This window comes from Poecile atricapillus, chromosome 1 (assembly GCF_030490865.1).
Source record: "Poecile atricapillus isolate bPoeAtr1 chromosome 1, bPoeAtr1.hap1, whole genome shotgun sequence".
NCBI classification, from domain to species: Eukaryota; Metazoa; Chordata; class Aves; order Passeriformes; family Paridae; genus Poecile; species Poecile atricapillus.
This window is the reverse complement of record NC_081249.1, coordinates 126,657,071-126,674,611: the sequence shown is the minus strand read 5'-3', so window position 1 is coordinate 126,674,611 and position 17,541 is coordinate 126,657,071. Positions and strand designations below refer to the sequence as shown.

The window sequence follows — 17,541 nt, the reverse complement described above, 5'->3', positions numbered from 1 at the left end:
AATCCTGGCGCAGGTCCAGCAGGTCATGGAGCCAGCATGAGCAGCCATGGGGCCACCGCAGGTGGAGCAGGGACAGGGAGCATTCCCATGGCTGGGACAGGCGACAGAGCAGGTCCTCCAGGAGAGACCAGGATGCCCAGACAGGCTCCCATGACCGCTCCACAAGGCAGAGGCGCTGGAGGAGCTGGAATGCCGATGACAGACACACTCCAAGGCCCCAACATGATGTCTCCACAGACATCTCCCCAGAGACACGCAGAGAGCGGGAAGACTCTGATTCCTTCAGACAACGGCGTATGAGAAGGAGGCGAACCCGGGGCAGATCCCACAGGAGAGGCCAGAGCTCCCAGGGAACGATGCCCCGCCACCACTCCATAAACCAGAGGCGCTGGAGGAGCTGGGATGATGATGACAGACACACTCCACGATGGGATGATGATGACAGACACACTCCAAGGTCCCAGCGTGACACTCCCTCAAGAAGGAGTGAGAGACACCAGTGGGAAGACTGGGATTCCCCCAGGCAACAGCATGCGACAAGGAGGCGAACCCGGGGCAGATCCCACAGGAGAGGCCAGAGCTCCCAAAGAGCCTCCCAGGGAACGGTGCCCCGCAACCACTCCACAGACCAGAGGCGCTGGAGGAGCTGGAGTGCTGACCAGGGACAAGCTCCAAGGTCCCAGCAGGACATCCCAGGCTCCTCAGGGAGGAGCAGGCACCAGCGCAGGGACACATAGCCCACCCTCCCAAAATGGGAATTGCCACACTCAGGCTCAGCCCAGGGTGTCCAGGTAGGGTTTGGTGATCTCCCAGGATGGAGCCTCCAGATCCCCTCTGGACATCCCACTCCAGGGCTTGACTTGCTGCAAATAAACAAATGCCACTTGAACCAGCACTCCTTTTCTTCTTTTTGTGTTTTTGCCACCTCAGGAGCCTCAGCAGATATTTTGGAGCATCCGAGGCCCTTGGGTTGCCCTCATGAGCTTCATCCTGTCCTTCTGTGAGCTTCCCCCAGCACCATGAAGTACCTCTGTGGAAGAAGGAAGGAGCCAAGGGGCTCTTCCCCTCTTCCATATCCTCACAGTCTTTCCATGGCTGAACCTGACTTGGATATTGCCTTTGCTTTCCCTTCAGTTTTCAATAGAATTCAACAGAATGACTAGGTTGGAAGAGACCTCCAAGATGATTGAGTCCAACCCATGCCCTAACACCGAAAACTAGACCATGGCACCAGGTGCCACACCCAGTCTTTTTTTAAACACTTCCAGGGATGGTGACTCCACCAACCTCCCTGGGCAGACCATTCCAATGCTTTATCACCCTTTCTGTAAAAAACTTTTTCCTAATATCCAACCTATATTTCCCTTGTTACAGCCTTTTATCCAAGGAAGTTTTGCTGGGAGTAGTTAGCACCCCTTAGCATTTTTTCAGCAGAGCCACAGCTTGGTAGAGGAATATTTTCCCCAAAAACCCAAGGTGTGGCTGATACAATTCAGTGCTGGAGGTGCCCAAGCCCAGCTCCAGGGCCAAAATTTGCCCTAAACTTCCCTCCCTGCTGTCATCCAGCCCCTATCCCCAAATGCCAGCCTTTGGAATCATCCCATTGCAGGAATCATCCTGCAATGTCCCATTGATCCCTAATTTGGGGTATCAGCATAGCTGATCATCTCCCTAAATGCATATTCAGCATGTGGGATGTGGATTTTATCTATGGATAAATTCTCTGCTGGACAGAAGGAAGCTGGTCACAGCGGATCCCTCTTGCACTGCAAGAAATAATTGGAAAAAAGCCATAAAATTCAACAAACAGTGAAAAGCAGGAGCCTGGGCACACAGGGGTGGGCAAAGATCTTTGATATCCATGTCATGCTCTGGCAGAGCCACTCCTCTGCTCAATCAAATTTATTTTTCTTCCACAGAAACCTGCTTCAAATACACCTGGAGTTCAGTCATTTTCCCAAATATAATCAGAAGGTGGGCTCTTGCTACCTGGAAACCACACACAGCCTCAGGTGGGAGAAGCATTGCTCAGCACAGGAGGAGGCCACACACGGCACCAAAATTATCCTGGGAGTTTTTCCCCTAGATTTAATTTTTTCATTAAATACAAATCTTCCCCTCAGGTATATGCTGATGTTTGTTTATCTCCTGGGAAATTCTCTCCCTGCCTCTCTGAGCATGGTTCCAGGGCCCTGGAAATGCTGGATATGCCCACCTGAATATACACACACAGACATTTGACCAGGAAAACCCTGGAAAAAATGCAGCATTCATTGTGGATGGATGTTGGTGGCAGAGCCACTATTTTGGGATAATGACAAGTAAGAAAATTCAGACCATTTCTGCTGAAATAAAATAAAATAAAAAATAATAATAAAAAAAACCCACAAAGAAAACAAAACAAAAAAAAAGGGGGATCTTGGAAAAGTGCAAAGAGGCTGGAGGTCTGAGGGGAGAGCGAGTGCCTGTGGCCAGCACTGCCCTTGGAGGTCTCTGTCCCAGAGCTGTCCAGCCTGGATTCAGGAGGTCTTTACAAACACTGGCACCTCGGCCAGGCTGGCAGAGTAATTCCTGAGGGTGGTGCCACCATCAAACACTCGGGCAGTGTTGGTGTCCAGCCAGAGGTGCCCCTCACCTGGCAGGTAGATATCCCTCCATGTTTGTCCCTTTTCTGTTATTGGAGCAACCAGGACCTGCAGGGAAAAGAAAAAAAAAAAATTAAAAAGAACTTCAGGAGATGGAGGATTAGCCAGGATGCACGTGTGGAGATGAGATGATCATCAGGGAGTCCTGGAATCGTTTGGGTGGGAAGAGACCTTGAAAATCATCCAGTCCCATGCCCTGCCATGGCCAGGGGCACCTTCCACTATCTCAGATTACTCCAAGCTGCATCCAACCTGGCCCTGGACACTTCCAGAGATGGGGCAGCCACAGCTTCTCTGAGCACCCTGTGCCAGGGCCTCAGCACCCTCACAGGGAGTTCCTTCCCAATCCCATCTATCCCAGCCTTCTGTCAGTTTAAAAACATTAATGCAGTGCAGTGACATTCCTTTGACTGGGATTGGGGTCATCCCTGCCTGCAGCTGCCCCAAGATTCCATCCAGTCTATATTTTTGAAAACCAGAATGGAAAAACCCATTAGAAATGTGTGTTTCTTGCAAAACCTCCTCCCCAGTGACAGACCCAATGTAATCCCACCTTCAGGGAGCACTTTTTTCTCTTGTTTTATGGGAAAAGCAGTTCCCAACATTCTGAGGCTCTTTATTCCTACTAAATCATTTCACTTTCAAAGCTGATAGAGGGTTTCGGGGCCCTAAATGAGAGCTTCAGCAGGAAAGCCAAGCTTTTCCAAAAAGCAAAAACCCCAAACCCACAAAACTCAGCTGCTTTCGATTTGATTTAAATCTGCTCAAATCCAACCCCTGGTGTGTACTTGCTCAGAGCTGGATTTACAGGAACAACGCAGAACTCCCACCTCATCTCCAATGAGAAACTCATCTTCTATGGTGAATGCAACTGGATCCGTGGGGCTGAGCCACCAGGCAGGACGGAAGATGGGGTATCCCAAACTCTGCCACTCCTCACTGTATTTTAGGAGCAGCGGCACAACGAAGTCCCGGTGCCTCTGGATGCACTGGCGGGTCAGATTCAGGACCTGAAGGTGGAAGACAAATCCATGAGGAGCCTGATGCCCAGGAAACAGCAAAGCAGGCAGAGAAAAAAAACCCAAAAATAAATAATTAAAAATGTAAAAGTAAAACTTGTATTCCCTTGGGAAGAAAAACTACTGAGTTGGATTGTCCTGATCAGGTTACGGTGCAAAATGGGGTTGATACTGGATATTAATTGATTTGAATTTAAATCCACTGATAATGGACATAAATCAATTGGACTTAAATGGCTTTAAATCCATTGTAAATTGTTATAAATTGGCTGGATTTAAATGTATTGATAGCAGATATGAAGGCATTGGATTTTAATAGGTTTAAATCCATTGTTAATTTTTAATTAATTTAAATCCAGTGGACTTAAATGGGTTTAAATACACTGCTGATGGATACAAAATCGTTGTATTTTAATGATTTTAAATACATTGATAATGGATATGAATACATTTGATGTAAATGGATTTAAATCCATTGATAATTATTATAAATCCATTGCATTTAAATCTATTGATAGTGATTACAAATGCATCAGATACAAATGGATTTAAATACATTGATAATAAATATGAATCTATTAGATTTAAATGTATTTAAATCCATTTATATTGAACATTAATCTATTGGATATAAATGGATTGAAGTGTATTGATACTGAGTATAACCCATTGTGTTTAAATCTATTGATGATGAATATAAACCCACTGGATTTAAATGGATTTACATCCATTGACAATGAATATGAACACATGGGTTTACTTCCACTGATAATGGTAATTAATTGGATTTAAATGGATTTATCAATGGACATCTGTTGATAAAGGACCTTAATAATTTTGATTTAAATTCCCCTGATAATGCATATGAATTCACTGAACTGAAATATAATTAAATCCACTGATAACAGGTACAAATCCATTGGATTTAAATCCATTGGTACTTCAATCTAAACCCACTGACAATGGATTTATTCCCACTTCAATGGAAAGCTGAGAACAGCAGCTGGTAGGAGATCCCTGCCAGGCCTTCCATGGGTTTTGAGGGCATTGGCCATGTCAGAATTCCTGTGTCCTGCCATCTGGAGTGTGGGATACGTACCCAGGCATCACAGCAGAGCCAGGGCGGGGTCCCAAAGGCCATCACCGGCAGGAATGTCACAATCTGCAGCCACCTCACAAACAGCTCCGGGTCCCCCGGGGTGGCTCCAGCCACGCTCCCTCCTGCAGGAACATGGGGCTGGAGCGAGGGCCTCACATGGCATGAAAAGGTCCTTGGGACACCTCAGAGCTCCTTCCAGTGCCCAAAGCACCCCTGGGAGCCAGAGCGTCCCTGGGAGCCATCGCTCTGAAACCCTGGCACAGCTTCCCTGGAAATGGCACAAATCCCCCAAGGCCGAGGGCTCACCCAGCCATCCACAAATTCCTGTTTCCTCCAGAGGCTTTTCCCAACTCTTGCAGCTCCCAGGCTGTTGGGACACAACCCCTGGCAGCAAACTGCCCAGCTCTCTCTGTGCAGGAGGATCTGCAGTCCCATCCATCCAAGCCAAGGGCTCCAGCACCTCTTTGGGAAGCAAACTCCCTTGCTGGGATTGCTCGAGCCTCATTTTATAAGGAAAACAGGCTAAAACTAGAGGCCAAATTGAAATATTGCTCTCAACCCTATTTCAGGGCTGTTGTTTATCTCAGCTCTCCACGTTTGACACTTCTACACACTCAGGGCATGTTTTAACCACCACTAACTCCATCAGCTCCAAGAAAAAGAGAAATGGATCCACTTGACCCTGATTAAAGGTTGTTTCTTGCCCTTTTATAATGCTTCTCTTTCAGGATTTCTGCAGCCATTCTGCTTTGGAGCAGAAATACAGACTTGGAGCAGAGCTGCTGAGTTTTAGGAACATCCATACCCCAGCCAGGAGCCTGGATCCTGGCTGTGCCAGGTGGGATTTAGCCCAAGCCAAGCCCTGCAGGAGTGGGCTGTGGTGGAACTCTGGGAAGAGCATCCCCAGAGACTCAGCTGCTGCTGGAGTTGCCTGGCAATATTTACAGCATATTCTTCTGGTTTTAATTCCTCACTTTCTTCCTGGTAACATTCATCCCAATCAAGCCAGCATAACAGAAAACTGGGGAGCAAAACGCTCCAAGCCATCCCATAGAACACCTAAGGTGCAAACGTACCTCCCATGCCTGGAAAAAGGGTTCAGAATTTAATAATAATAATAATTCTGACTGCAGAGAAGCCAGAAATAGGGGAGAAAATGGAAAATCCTTACCTACTGCATCAGGGATGAAGAAGTTGTAGCCCAGGAGGCTGTAGTGCAGCACGGAGGGGATGAGCCCCTTCAGCCCGGCATGGCTCCAGTCGGAGTGCAGGGGCCTCATCTGGACAAACAGCGGGAGGTGACTGGATCTGGGAAAACAACACAAACCCTTCAAGGTGCTTAGAGGGCTTGCAGAGCTGAAATTCCATGATGCCCAGCTGGCTTGGGAGTCACTGGGGCCAGATTATAGTCCCAGAATGGTTTGGGTGTGAAGAGACATTGAAGTCCACCCAGTCCCACACCCTGCCATGGCCAGGGTCACCTTCCACTATCCCAGGTTTCTCCAAGCCCCATCCAACCTGCCCTTGGACTCTTCCAGGGATGGGGCAGCCACAGCTGCTCTGGGCACCCTATGCCAGGGCCACACCACTCTCAGATCCCACAAGGATCATTGGCTCCAACACACTGCCCTAGCCCGCTTCATCACTGCTTCCCTGGGTGCCCAGAAACCTCTCGGAATACCAAGAACATATTCCAAGCACCAGTTCAGCCATCTCCCAGCGAGCTCTTGTGCCTGTCAGCTCCAGCACAGCCTCTCCCTGGTGCCCACCTGCTCCCGGCGCTGATGATGGTGCCATTTCCCAGTGTTGCCAGTGCTGCTGCCAGCACCTCGGTGTATCCATCACCTGCCAGCTCAGCAGGAGCGGGGATATCCTGCTCCAGGAAGGAATTGCCCTCGACTCCCTCAAAGGCCACGTAGGTGGCCCCCAGCACCTGCCGCAGGCGCCGGGCACGAGCCAGGTACCAGCCCAGCGCTGCCTCACTGGTGACGTTCAGGCGGGCACAGAGCTGCCCCTTCCAGGTGGTCAGAAGTGGGATCTGCAGAGGAGGAGGATTGAAATCCCTGTCAGATCCATCGAATATCCTGCTGATTCCGGGGTGCAAGGCTGGGGGATGCCATGCTGCCCTCATCCCACCCTGCACTGTCACGGTGCAGCTCATCAAGGTGTGAACTCTCCCTCAATCCCCCAAAAATCCCTGAGCTAGTGGCAAAGGGATCATTAAAATGACCACACAAAATGGAGCTGGGGAATCTTCTGAACACTGGACGTGGACATTTTAAAGCTGCTTCTGTAGGAACGAGAGATGCTGCTTCCCCCAGCCCTGCTGTGTCCCAGCACAGCGGGATCAGGCTATGTGTCTTGATAAATAATAAAACTGAGGGGATTTATTCAGCTTTAATTTTGGTTTGGGGGCTGAGGGGGTCCCGTACCGAGCTGCCCCCGGGTCGGGGCTGGCGGCTGAGCCAGTATCCCGTGGCCTCTCCACCGCGCAGGGAGCGCAGGAAGAGCGGGGAGGTGACACTGGCGTACGGGGACAGCGTGATGGAGAGCTCCAGAGGTTCCACCAGCGCCGGGGCCTGCCTCTTCCTGCGCTCCGAGGGCACGAGGTCCTGCGGGCGGGAAGGGCAGGAATAAGGGCTTTGTGGGAGAGGAGCACCACACTCCCGTGTTGCCTGCAGGGCGGCAGGACAGCCGTACCGCGGCGGCGAGGACGGCGGTGCCGCGCTCCCCCAGGGCCACGATGCCCTCCTGAAGGCGATGCCGCTTCAGCCTCCTCACCAGAGACCTCAGGCCTCGCTTGATTTTGGCGGCAGAAGCTTCTGGGCCGTGGTACCGCCAGATCGGAGACCTGCAGGGTGGGAAATTCCTCGTGAGATGCTTGGGACTGTGAGCCAGACATTTGGAAGGGTTCCCACCGTCATGGGAAGGAGAGCTCACCCCAGGAGCGCGGTGTCCGGCAGTGTCCGAGCTGCTCCCACCGGAGCGCTGGCCGTGTGCCGGCGGGCGGCCGCCACGTCAGCGCTGACACAGAGCTGGTAGTGCAGGGCCTCCGCTCGTCCGGCCAGCGTCTCCAGGCAGAACTGCCTGTGGCTCTCCAGAGACAGCAGCAGGGACACGTCAGGAGCCACTGTCACCGTCACTCCTTTGGGGGAAAAGTGGGAAAACGGTGTCTCAGCGAGCACCCGGCTGCTCCTCGTCCTGGGAGCCGCAGGGATGAGCGGGCCAGAGCCTGACTTGGTGCCAAGGCCTCCTGGGTTTATCCCACCACGCATCCAACTGTGGCAACCATCCCCACCCTGCTCCTGCTATTCCCTTGTGGAGTCCAAAATGCCATTCAAGGGCCGGATTTCTCCCTTTCCTGGCTTTATTTGCTCGGCATTCAGCAGCCTCAGCAGTGCAGGGCAGCTGCAGGTCAATTAAATTAATTTGGAATAATACCTGAAATTTGATGTTCTGCAGAATAATACAAATCTACCCCATAAAATGACACCTGAGATGTGTCTAAAAATGGCAGCTGAACTCCTGCGTGAATCCAGCATCCCACAGCAGCGTCAGGGAGCCACGAATCTTCTGGAGTGGAGCTGGGGATGCAGCAATGGGCACAGATCTGGGCTTAAAAACAAACCAGGCACACCGAGAGCGCGGGATGGCCCTGGAGTGACTTGGGCCACCCCATGCTCAGGCGCTCAGCTTCAGTATCACGGCCTTTCCCACAGGGATGAGGCGGTGCGGGATCCATCCCATGTGCCCTGTTGCTGCTACATTTGCAGGATATTTTATTCCCAGGGACATCTACGCTGATCTTAAACCAGCTGCTTTAGAGGGGAGGAGAGGGGCAGAGAAGCACGGGGATTGAAGCTCTTGGACACTGGACAGGGAAGGAAGTGGTTACCTGTGGATCCCAGGAAATATCTCTCCAGGACAGGCCCAAAGCCGCCAGGGTTTGTGCTGAGGTCGCCACTGACCAAGGGCTGCGCGGGGCTCTCGGCGCTGTTGAGGGGCCAGCGCTGGGCACGGATGCTTGGCCCTCCATACCAGGACACATTGGCCATGGAAAAACAATCCTGCAGCCAGGAAAGCATCATCAAAGAGCAAGGAATACTCAGGGGAAGCAGAAAGGCCAGGCTTGGAGCAAACTCTGCTAGTGGAAGGTGTCTCTTATACAGCGTAAGATTATGGTTTCATTTTTTAAAAAAGGGACAGCAAGAAGTGCTTCCCAAAGCCTGCCAGTTTTTGCTGGAGGAGCACAAATAAAATCAAACTGCCATGACAATCACACTTTCTACACCCACCACAGTTATCAAACACCTCTGAGTTGCAGGTGAAAAGATGAAGGTTTGAGCAAAGAGACTCTGCAGGTTGTAGGACAGGACAATGGAGGGGGAAATTCAAGGAAAATGGCTTTAAAATGCACTGACGGCACTTTCAGAAACCCAGCTGGAAAATCTATGTATTTTGGTTTGTTGGTTTGTTTGGTTGTTTTTTGTTTGGTAGGGTTTCTTTGGTTTGGTCAGATTTTTTATTTTGTTGGTATTTTTAGTTTGGTGGTTTTTTCTCTAGTGGTTTTTTTTCTCTGTTTTACTTAAAAAACACATTAAGTTCTCCAGCTGCCCTCCCCAGAGTTTCTGGTGAATCTGCAAGTGCCACTGCCCTCACCTGAGCTTTTAGCCCCATCTTGAGGCCTCACCTTGATGTCACCAGTGTGCTGAGTGTGAAACATCCTCCCTCCCAAGGCACAGCTTCCCTCTTTCCCGAGGCTGATAACAAGAATTTCCCTCAAGAGACTCAGTTTGGAGATTTGGGGCACTTCTCGCAGGCATGACAGGGCCTTGGGATGGGGGACATCCCCATCCTTGACCTGCCTCCTGCCAGAAATCATCAGTTTTCACTTCAAAGCTTCTCAAACTTTCCCCTTTCTGCCAAATCAAAGGATCAGCAGGACTTAGCGTCCTCGTGACTTCCCAGGCAGGACGGGCTTCCCCAAAAGCCCAGAGATCTGAGGCCTTGAAGGGGGTCTGGAGTGGCAGAGGGGACCCAGAGACCCCCCCACTCAACTCACCCCATCTTTATTCCCAATCCCAAGGCTTCAGAACTTCCTGGAGTCCTGAGCTCGGGGGCACAGAGAGGTTAAGTCTCTCCAAGGGGTGTGGAGAGGTGATGTAAATTATTAACGTGGAAACCCTGGAGGCTCGGAATAGCTGTACCAGGTGTCAGCTGAACTCGTTACACCAGCTGGGAAAGAGGGAAAACAGTCTGTTCTTAACTCAGATTTCGCTGGATCATATTTTCCAATGGTTTGGGTTTGTGTTTTTTTTTTTTTTAAAGTGGGCGAAAGCCTATTCTGTCTCGCTCATCCTCTCAAACGCCTCACACCCATGTCAGTGGAGGAGACCCAGGGTTTGTGCCCAGGCAACACCTTCCACCCACCCAAAACGGTGCCAACAGGTGATTTATGGTGAAAGGGAAACAGTCCTCCATCCCAGACAATCCCGTCCTGCTTCCCTCCCTGTTCTGAGGGCTCCCCACAACTGGACACCCTGCTCTGACAGCTTCTGCTTCCCTTCCTAAGGCTCCTTCCCAGAGTCTGCTTTTATTTAGCTGAGGGAGAAAACAGGGAATGATACCAAAAATGTTTGCAGCAGCGGACATGGTTTATTCCCATCCCGCGGGAGCTGCCCATTGTGTCTGTGTTGGAAGAGACCTTCCGAGGCTCTCGCCAGCATTGTCATCTCCAGTGGGTATTTACTCCGTCTCCATATAAACACAGCTCTCCCACCTCGGGGTCACCAACGTGGCACCCCCACAGGATTTTGGGGCTCAGCTTCAGAGCACGATGCTTCCAAAAGGTTTTTCCCACCCAGCGCCTTCAGGCTGTGGAAAAACAGGGAGCCGCAGCCACAGCGTGACCCTATAACTGAGCTGGGGGATTATTGTCGGGCCAGGCCCTCCCTTGTTGGATCCCAAAGGATTTGGAGCTGGACGGAGGGGTCCCCCTTACCTTCAGGGTCACGTCGGGGCGCAGCGGGGTCCAGCGGACGCCGTAGCACTCGGTTCCGGGGGCTGCCGGTGGCTCCAGGGAGAGCCGGAGCTCGGCGTCCTCCTCCCAGGAATAGCAGAACTGGCCGCCGTCGTGCCAGCAGCGGTCCCGGGGCGGCGGGGGCTCGGTGGCCGGCACGCTGCCCACGGCGATGGCCAGCACGGGCCGGCCGGCCGGCAGCGCCCGCAGCAGCAGCGCCCCGCGGCCGCGCTCCCACAGCATCCCCGCATCCCGGCCCCGCAGCACCCACTCCTCCGGGGACTGCTCCACCGCCTGCCACGAGATGATGCCGATGGTCATGGCGAAGAAGACGGCCACGCCGAGGCAGCCCAAAGCGCCTTTCCAGGGCTCCGTCATCTCCCTGAGGCCCAAGGTCCAGGTGGACTCCGGGATTTGGCCGGTGTGGCGAGAGAGGGGCATGGTGCGATCGCAGGGATGCCGCGGCTCCGCTGCTCTCCCCTCCTGCAGCAGCACAGCAAAGAAAGCCCTCTGGGATAGCTCCAAAAGATCTTCTGGGATGGCTCCAAAAGATCCTCTGGGATAGCTCCAGAAGATCCTCTGGGTTAGCTCCAAAAGCATGCACAAAATACTAAGGAAATTAAAAAAAAAAAATAGTTTAAAAGTAGGAAAGCTGCAACTCTGTTCTCTCTGCACTGATCCCGAGGTAAGGGGAGTCCCTTCCACAGCCTCCTCCGCAGCAAATCCCACTGCTGGGCTCGGTGACGGTGGCTCAGCGCCCAAACCCAGGGGCTCAGCCCCTTGGCACAGCCAGCAGCACCCAGTGACACCGAGGAGGAGGAGGAGGAGGACACACGTGGCCCCGAGCCCGGGAAGGAGATGGGGCCATGGACAATGGGAATCGCGGCCGCGCTCCAGCCTCTGCTGCTCCATGGGGTTTGGCATCACTTCCCTGCTCGGTTTGGAAGCAGCAGCAAATAGCAGCCAGGGGTGCAGGAAAACATCCCAGGGTGGGTCGAGAAAGGAGGGGATGCAAGATCCTCTTTCCATCTCCCGTCTCTCTTCCCTGGAAAAGCGTTTGGATAACGCACGGAGCAAAAGTGCCTGTGGGCAGGGTCTGGGCGCTGGCTGAGCCCAAGGGAACGGGCACCGACTGCTCCTCCAGGTGAGGGGACACCTGTGGTGACAGCTTCACAGGGTGACACTGCCTTGTCCCTGTATCCCAGGCCCCATCCCACTGCCGATGGCAGGTTGGGAATGGTGCCGCCTCCCCTGGCACAGCACAGCCATTCCTACACCCCCCGTCACCCCCTTACCTAAAAGCAGGTTCGGAGATGCTATCACAGCCCCCGAAGTGTCCTCGATGTTTTTCCCAGTGCCTTTCCCACCAGCAGCAGGTTTTCCTTCTCTTTTCCCGGGCGGTTTTCCCTCCTGGCCGTGTCTGAGACCCGTGGAGCCGAAGGAATTTGATCCAGACTAACCCAGGAGCGTTACTTAAGCCAGGCTCCCTCCCTCCCTCCCTCCCAACCCGCTCCCCTGCAGCCCGCACGTAGCCACAGGTGGATGCATCCCCAGCAGGGGCAGGACATTAAAAATATTCATTTTTAAAGGCTTTTATCTATAAGGGAATAATTTTTAAGGGTTTTGTTTGTTTTTTTTTTTTGCCAGTTTGCTGAGGTGGCTATGGTTGAATCTTTACTCCACCCCTGTGAATCCACACGTGAAGCCCTGGGAGTGCTGAGCCCCCTCATTCTCCTGCTTTGGCTTTTGTTGCTGTTATTATTCAGTTTTGGGGGATTTTATCCCTGTTCATACTTCACATGAGCCACTGGGACCCCCCTTTAGATCAACTCCAGGGCTGCCAAAATGGGTGCTGCAGCTAAGGGTGGCTGCCTGCACCCAAAATCACAGGGAAGCCACTTCCCAGGACACTTGCAATCACCACTGGTGCAAAAACCCCAGAAATCTGAGATTTCCACTGACTTTTCCATGCTCTGGTCCCCCTTCACACTCATCTCAACCTGTCTACAGATGATCAGGGAAGATTTGGATTTTTCCGAGTGATATTACAACCTGTTGGCTGCCAAGATATAAAAAGCTTGGGACTTAAAAGTGTTTCCGCATCCTGCATCCAGGTAAAACCCCAGATGATCCCAAGGCCAAAGATGCTGCTCTTCAGAAGAGTTCAGGACAGCCAAATCCACCAGGAAAATTCTCATTTATGGCCCAAATGAGCCCCTGGATGGGGCCTTTCCTCTCCAGGATTAATTTTTTTATTGTAGGTGGGGCAATATCCAGTGTTGGATGGAGGGAAAAATCGTGGATCACGTCAGGACAAGAGGGGCTCCGGAGAGAAGGTGGATCCAGGGTAAGGAGAAAGGATGAAAAAAGCTTGGATATGAGCTAGGAGACCATGATGTCCATCCCAAAGGGGCTGGGGATCCCCTTGGAATGTGGTCAGGAGAGGTTTATTACAAAACCGTAGGTGATGGACACATGGGACCCCAAATCTAGGAAAAATAAAGGGAAAAATTCTAAAAATAAGGAAGAAGGGGTGTTCCTTCCACCAGGGATGTTACAGGCACTCAAGGGGCTCAACACTCCCCATGACCTGGAAAAGGGGTACAAGCAGAAGTGAACAAACCCCGTGGTGATTCAGAGCTGTTCACCCACAGCATCAGCTGGAACCAATGGAATTACTTGTGGGGATTTATAGATCCATGTGCCCCAGGGAGAGCTCTGTTTGGCTGTAAAACCTGCAGAAACAAGGCAGAGGAGGGGGAAAGAAAAGGGATCTTTGGGATGATCTGGGATCCTGGTACACCAGGAAGGTTTAATCCTCTGTCCAAGGGAGAGGAAGGGACATGGCAGCAGCACCCAAAAGCCACAAAAGCTGCACAAGGATTGACAATTCCCTGTTTCCCACCACAGAATGGGCTGGGAGGGGGGCAGCTGATGAGGTTGCTGGCTGCAGCAGCTGAAGGCAAAGCCCTGTCACATGGCACAAGATTAAATCACATCCATGGAATGGCAGAGGGGCCCCCAAAGTGGGATTAGGGAAACCCTGGGATGGCGCGTCAAGTGGTGCAGATGCAGAGGGATAAGCGGGGACAGGAGGCCATGCCTAGGCAGGATAGCAGAAAATGGGGACGGTTTTAAAACCTTTTCTTAAAAAGCAGCTCAAATCCCAGGGAAAAATCCTGCTGGAGCTTTTAACAACTCAATATTTGGCCAAGTTTGGGCCCCCACAACTCTGCATATAGCCTGGGGGTTTGGGCCAAGCCCTCTCCCACCCTCCCAGAACTCCTGGTTTTTGGGAGGAGGAATGGATCTATGAGTTTTCCTGCCTGTCACAAATCTCAGCATGAACTGGCTCCCACAAGCAGAATGAAACCTCCCTTCATCTTCCTCCCACTGCCAACAAAAACCACTTAGCCCTGAGTGGCCACAGGGAAAAAAAATATTTCAGGGTGGCTCCCTGGATTCCAGAAGGGTGTTCTGCCCCTCTGCTTCCAGAGGTTTGGTTTGTTGTTTTTTTAAACATTTTAAAATCTCCCCCTATGCAAAATAGAGCATCTTTTCCCCCTTCATGACTTTTCAGGGTTGAAAAGACCTTGAGGTTATTTTTTAATATCCAATGGGGCTTTCCAAGCTCCAGGGTTGCTGAGGGACCTTGATCTGGTGGAAGGGGTCCCTTCCCATGGCAGGGAGGTGGAACTGCATGGGCTTTAAGGTCCCTTCCAACCCAAACCATTCCAGGATTCTGGGATTTTCCAACCCTCAAGGTTCTCTGGGCCTCTGGGTTCTCTGGGATGTGGCACCTATGGGTGGACAGTGCCCAGGGAAAGGATGGAGTGGGAGGCTGGAAACAGATTTATCTCACCAGCATCCATAAGCAGAGCTTGACAACCCAAGCTTTTTGGTGAAACACCCATAAAGCAAGGACCAAGGGTTATTCCCACTGGGATTTAGGATCACTGTTCCCTGAGAGAGGCTTCCATCACTGCATTCCCTGTGGATCACACTCCTTTGCAGAGCTCTGCCATCACCTTTCAGCTGGCGGGGAAAAGGGAGAGCACAGAGAGCCACAGGGATTTTCCATTTTTATGGGGTTACACTTGGGAAGGCACAGCCCTTTCCATCAATATTTTCCTACAGCCTTTAAGCACCAGCAATTACAACTGCAGCTTCCCAGCCAGACCCTCCTGAGGTTTCTGGTTTGGGGTTTCTTAAATATTATTATTAATTAAAAAAAAATAGAGAGGAAAGATGTGTGGATTGGCCAAGAGCAAAGGAAAACCGGTGGGAGCAGCAAAGTGCCTCCAGGACTTGGCATTTTTCCTCCGTTTTTCCCAGTGAGGAGCAGCCTCATCCCAAAACTCTCCCTATGGGGACGGATCCCACAGTACCTCAATACCCTACACCAAACTCTCATTTTTATCCATTTATCCATGATTTCTATGAGCTGGGAGACACAGTGATGAACCAGAGTAGATTCTCTGAAGCTGGCAGCATGGATGGCCATGGATATCCCATCTCCCTGCCCTCCCAGAGCTTATTTAAAGGAAAAAAATCCTTCAGAATCCACCCCGGGAATAAACCAGCCAATGTGTCGTGGTGGGCGTTCTCCTTGGGTTTTCCTTCCCCTTGCAGTTCCCAGCCTTGCCTTTCAGGGCCAGCAAAAGCCTTTGGCTGTGCTGGAATTCTTCAGTAGAAAATTTGGGCTCCTTATTGGAGCTGAGCTATTGCTCAGTTTAAAAGGAAAAAAATCAACAAACTAAAAAGGATGATACAGTTCCTAATTCCTGAAATCTCAGCCCAGATTTCCTCCTGGAAAGCAATCCCAGATTTCCATGAACTCCACAGCTATTTATAAAACAAAAAATGAGGAGCAGGACTAGCACTGACAACGTGGCCTTAGGAGCAGCTCTTGGAAGCGACCATCGTCCCTTCCCATCCCAGCTGTGCCCCCTGAACCAGGAATGCCTGGATTTGGGAGCTGTTTGAGTCTATCCACAGCCCACAGTCCACAGATTTTCAGGAGGGTCCCAAGGGCAAAACAGATTATGAGCAGTGGGGAACAGCCTGGAGCACCTGAAATAATCCATAGATGGATAATTTTCCAGGTGGAAAGTCGCCAGCTCCAGCTGCCAATTTTAGCTGGTACTGATGGGATGGAAACAGCCCCTGTGTACCTCTTGCCCCACCCCTACCCCCCCATTTCCCTTCAGGAAAAGCCCGATATTCTGGGGACATCAATCCCAAATTCCTAATGCACAATATTCCCTAAAATTTCTAATCTGGGGAGAGAGGATCCCACAGTGCTGAGGAAACCCCCCCCTCCCCTTCATGGGGCACTCACCCCCCTGCAACTCCAAACCCAGCCCAGGTACCTCAAATCCAGGGAATGCTGCAGCCCCCAGACACCCTCAATGCTCCTGCTCAGAGCTCAAACCCCTCAGAGGGGCTGAGGGTGCTGATTTGGGATCTCTGAAGGCAGCACCTGCTTGGAAAGGATAGTTGGCAATTCCACTCTCCCCACCCCTCCTAGGAGCAGGGCTGTAGTGAGGCCAGATCCATGTGCTGCTCCTCCAGGAGAAGCCTTCAAAAAGCCCCAAATGTCTATTTTTTTTAATTAAAACAAGGAACAACTGATGATAAAAGTTGTGGCTGCAAAGAGAGAGCAGCTGCACCCCACAGCCTCAGCCCATGATTTTGGTTTTCCAGGAAATCCCTTGGCAGAGGGGACAAAGGGGGATAATCGGGGGGCTTGGCATGCCAGGGAGCTGCTGGGGGTGAGCACAGCCAGGAGCTCTTGGAAAGGACCTTTCTGCTTCATCTGCCTCTCCCAAACTTCCCAGAAATCTGGTGAGCAGATTTGCAGCCTGCCTGCTGCCAAATTCAATCCCGGCCCTGGAGATGCTGTTTGGATAATGATGAGACCAAAATTCTTCAGCTTCTCTCCCTGGAGCTGAGCCACCACAGGCTGGAAAGGTGCAGGACAACCTTCAGGACACCCACCTGTCCCCAGAGAGGTGGCACTTCCCAGCTACACACAGGAACATCCACCCAGGGGATCAGTACAGGATACCCCAGCTCCATCCATCCCTGTTTTCTGGAAGAGTTTTTAGCAGCCCTGAGGCCTGATGCTCCTCAAGGACAGTTGTGGTTCTTTTGGGAGGGCTCCAAGACAAACCAAACCCCAGCCCTCATTCCCGGCTTCCAGTCCCAAACCCCCATGAAGTGTTGTTTTAGTGGCATTGCCCTGCTTGGCAGGGAGGAGGCTGCAGGTCCCCACATCCCCACAGAACCTCGTGTGCCTCCAAGGGGCTCCCAGGAGGCTCTGGGCACCTGCTTTCCAGGGACCTGGCTTGGACTCACCTGCTCAGGGCTCTGAATCTCCAGGCTCTGCTCCAAGTAAGGCATAGACCTTCCTCTTCCTCCTCATCTTCTTCCCCTTCTTTTTTTTTCTTGTTTTTATTTTTCCTCCTCCTCCTTCTCCCTTGCCCAGCCCCTGCAGACCTCTCACCACAGGAATTTAGGATTTATGCCCCCCAGAATTCCTCCCCCCGCAAAACCTCTCCCCACCCCAATGAATGCTGCATCCTCAAGACCTTCCTTTATAAGGGAGAGGAAACTTTCCCTGGAGAGCCATTAGAGGCTTCCAGTAATTAGCAATTACCAGTCCTGAAGAGCTGCCCCTGCCTCTCCTAATGAGGTTTGGTGCTAATTATAGCAGGCAGGGCCAGGAGCCCTGGTGAGGGGCTGAGGCAGCGACCA

The 17,541-nt window shown here is 51.8% G+C and overlaps 1 protein-coding gene across 1 annotated transcript; it reads right to left on the bottom strand.

The window, feature by feature from the left end:
- Nucleotides 1-1,967: 1,967 nt before the first annotated feature.
- Nucleotides 1,968-12,201, bottom strand: LOC131588986 (SITS-binding protein-like). Its single transcript, XM_058858085.1, has 11 exons — nt 12,078-12,201; nt 10,765-11,265; nt 8,659-8,830; nt 7,704-7,908; nt 7,464-7,614; nt 7,196-7,375; nt 6,533-6,801; nt 5,935-6,071; nt 4,764-4,885; nt 3,476-3,655; nt 1,968-2,693 (listed from the first exon to the last, which is right to left on the bottom strand). Exons 2-11 carry the CDS (start codon nt 11,221-11,223, stop codon nt 2,520-2,522), a joined length of 2,049 nt encoding a protein of 682 aa, XP_058714068.1. The 5' UTR covers nt 11,224-11,265; nt 12,078-12,201; the 3' UTR covers nt 1,968-2,519.
- Between the last annotated feature and the right edge of the window lie 5,340 nt (nt 12,202-17,541).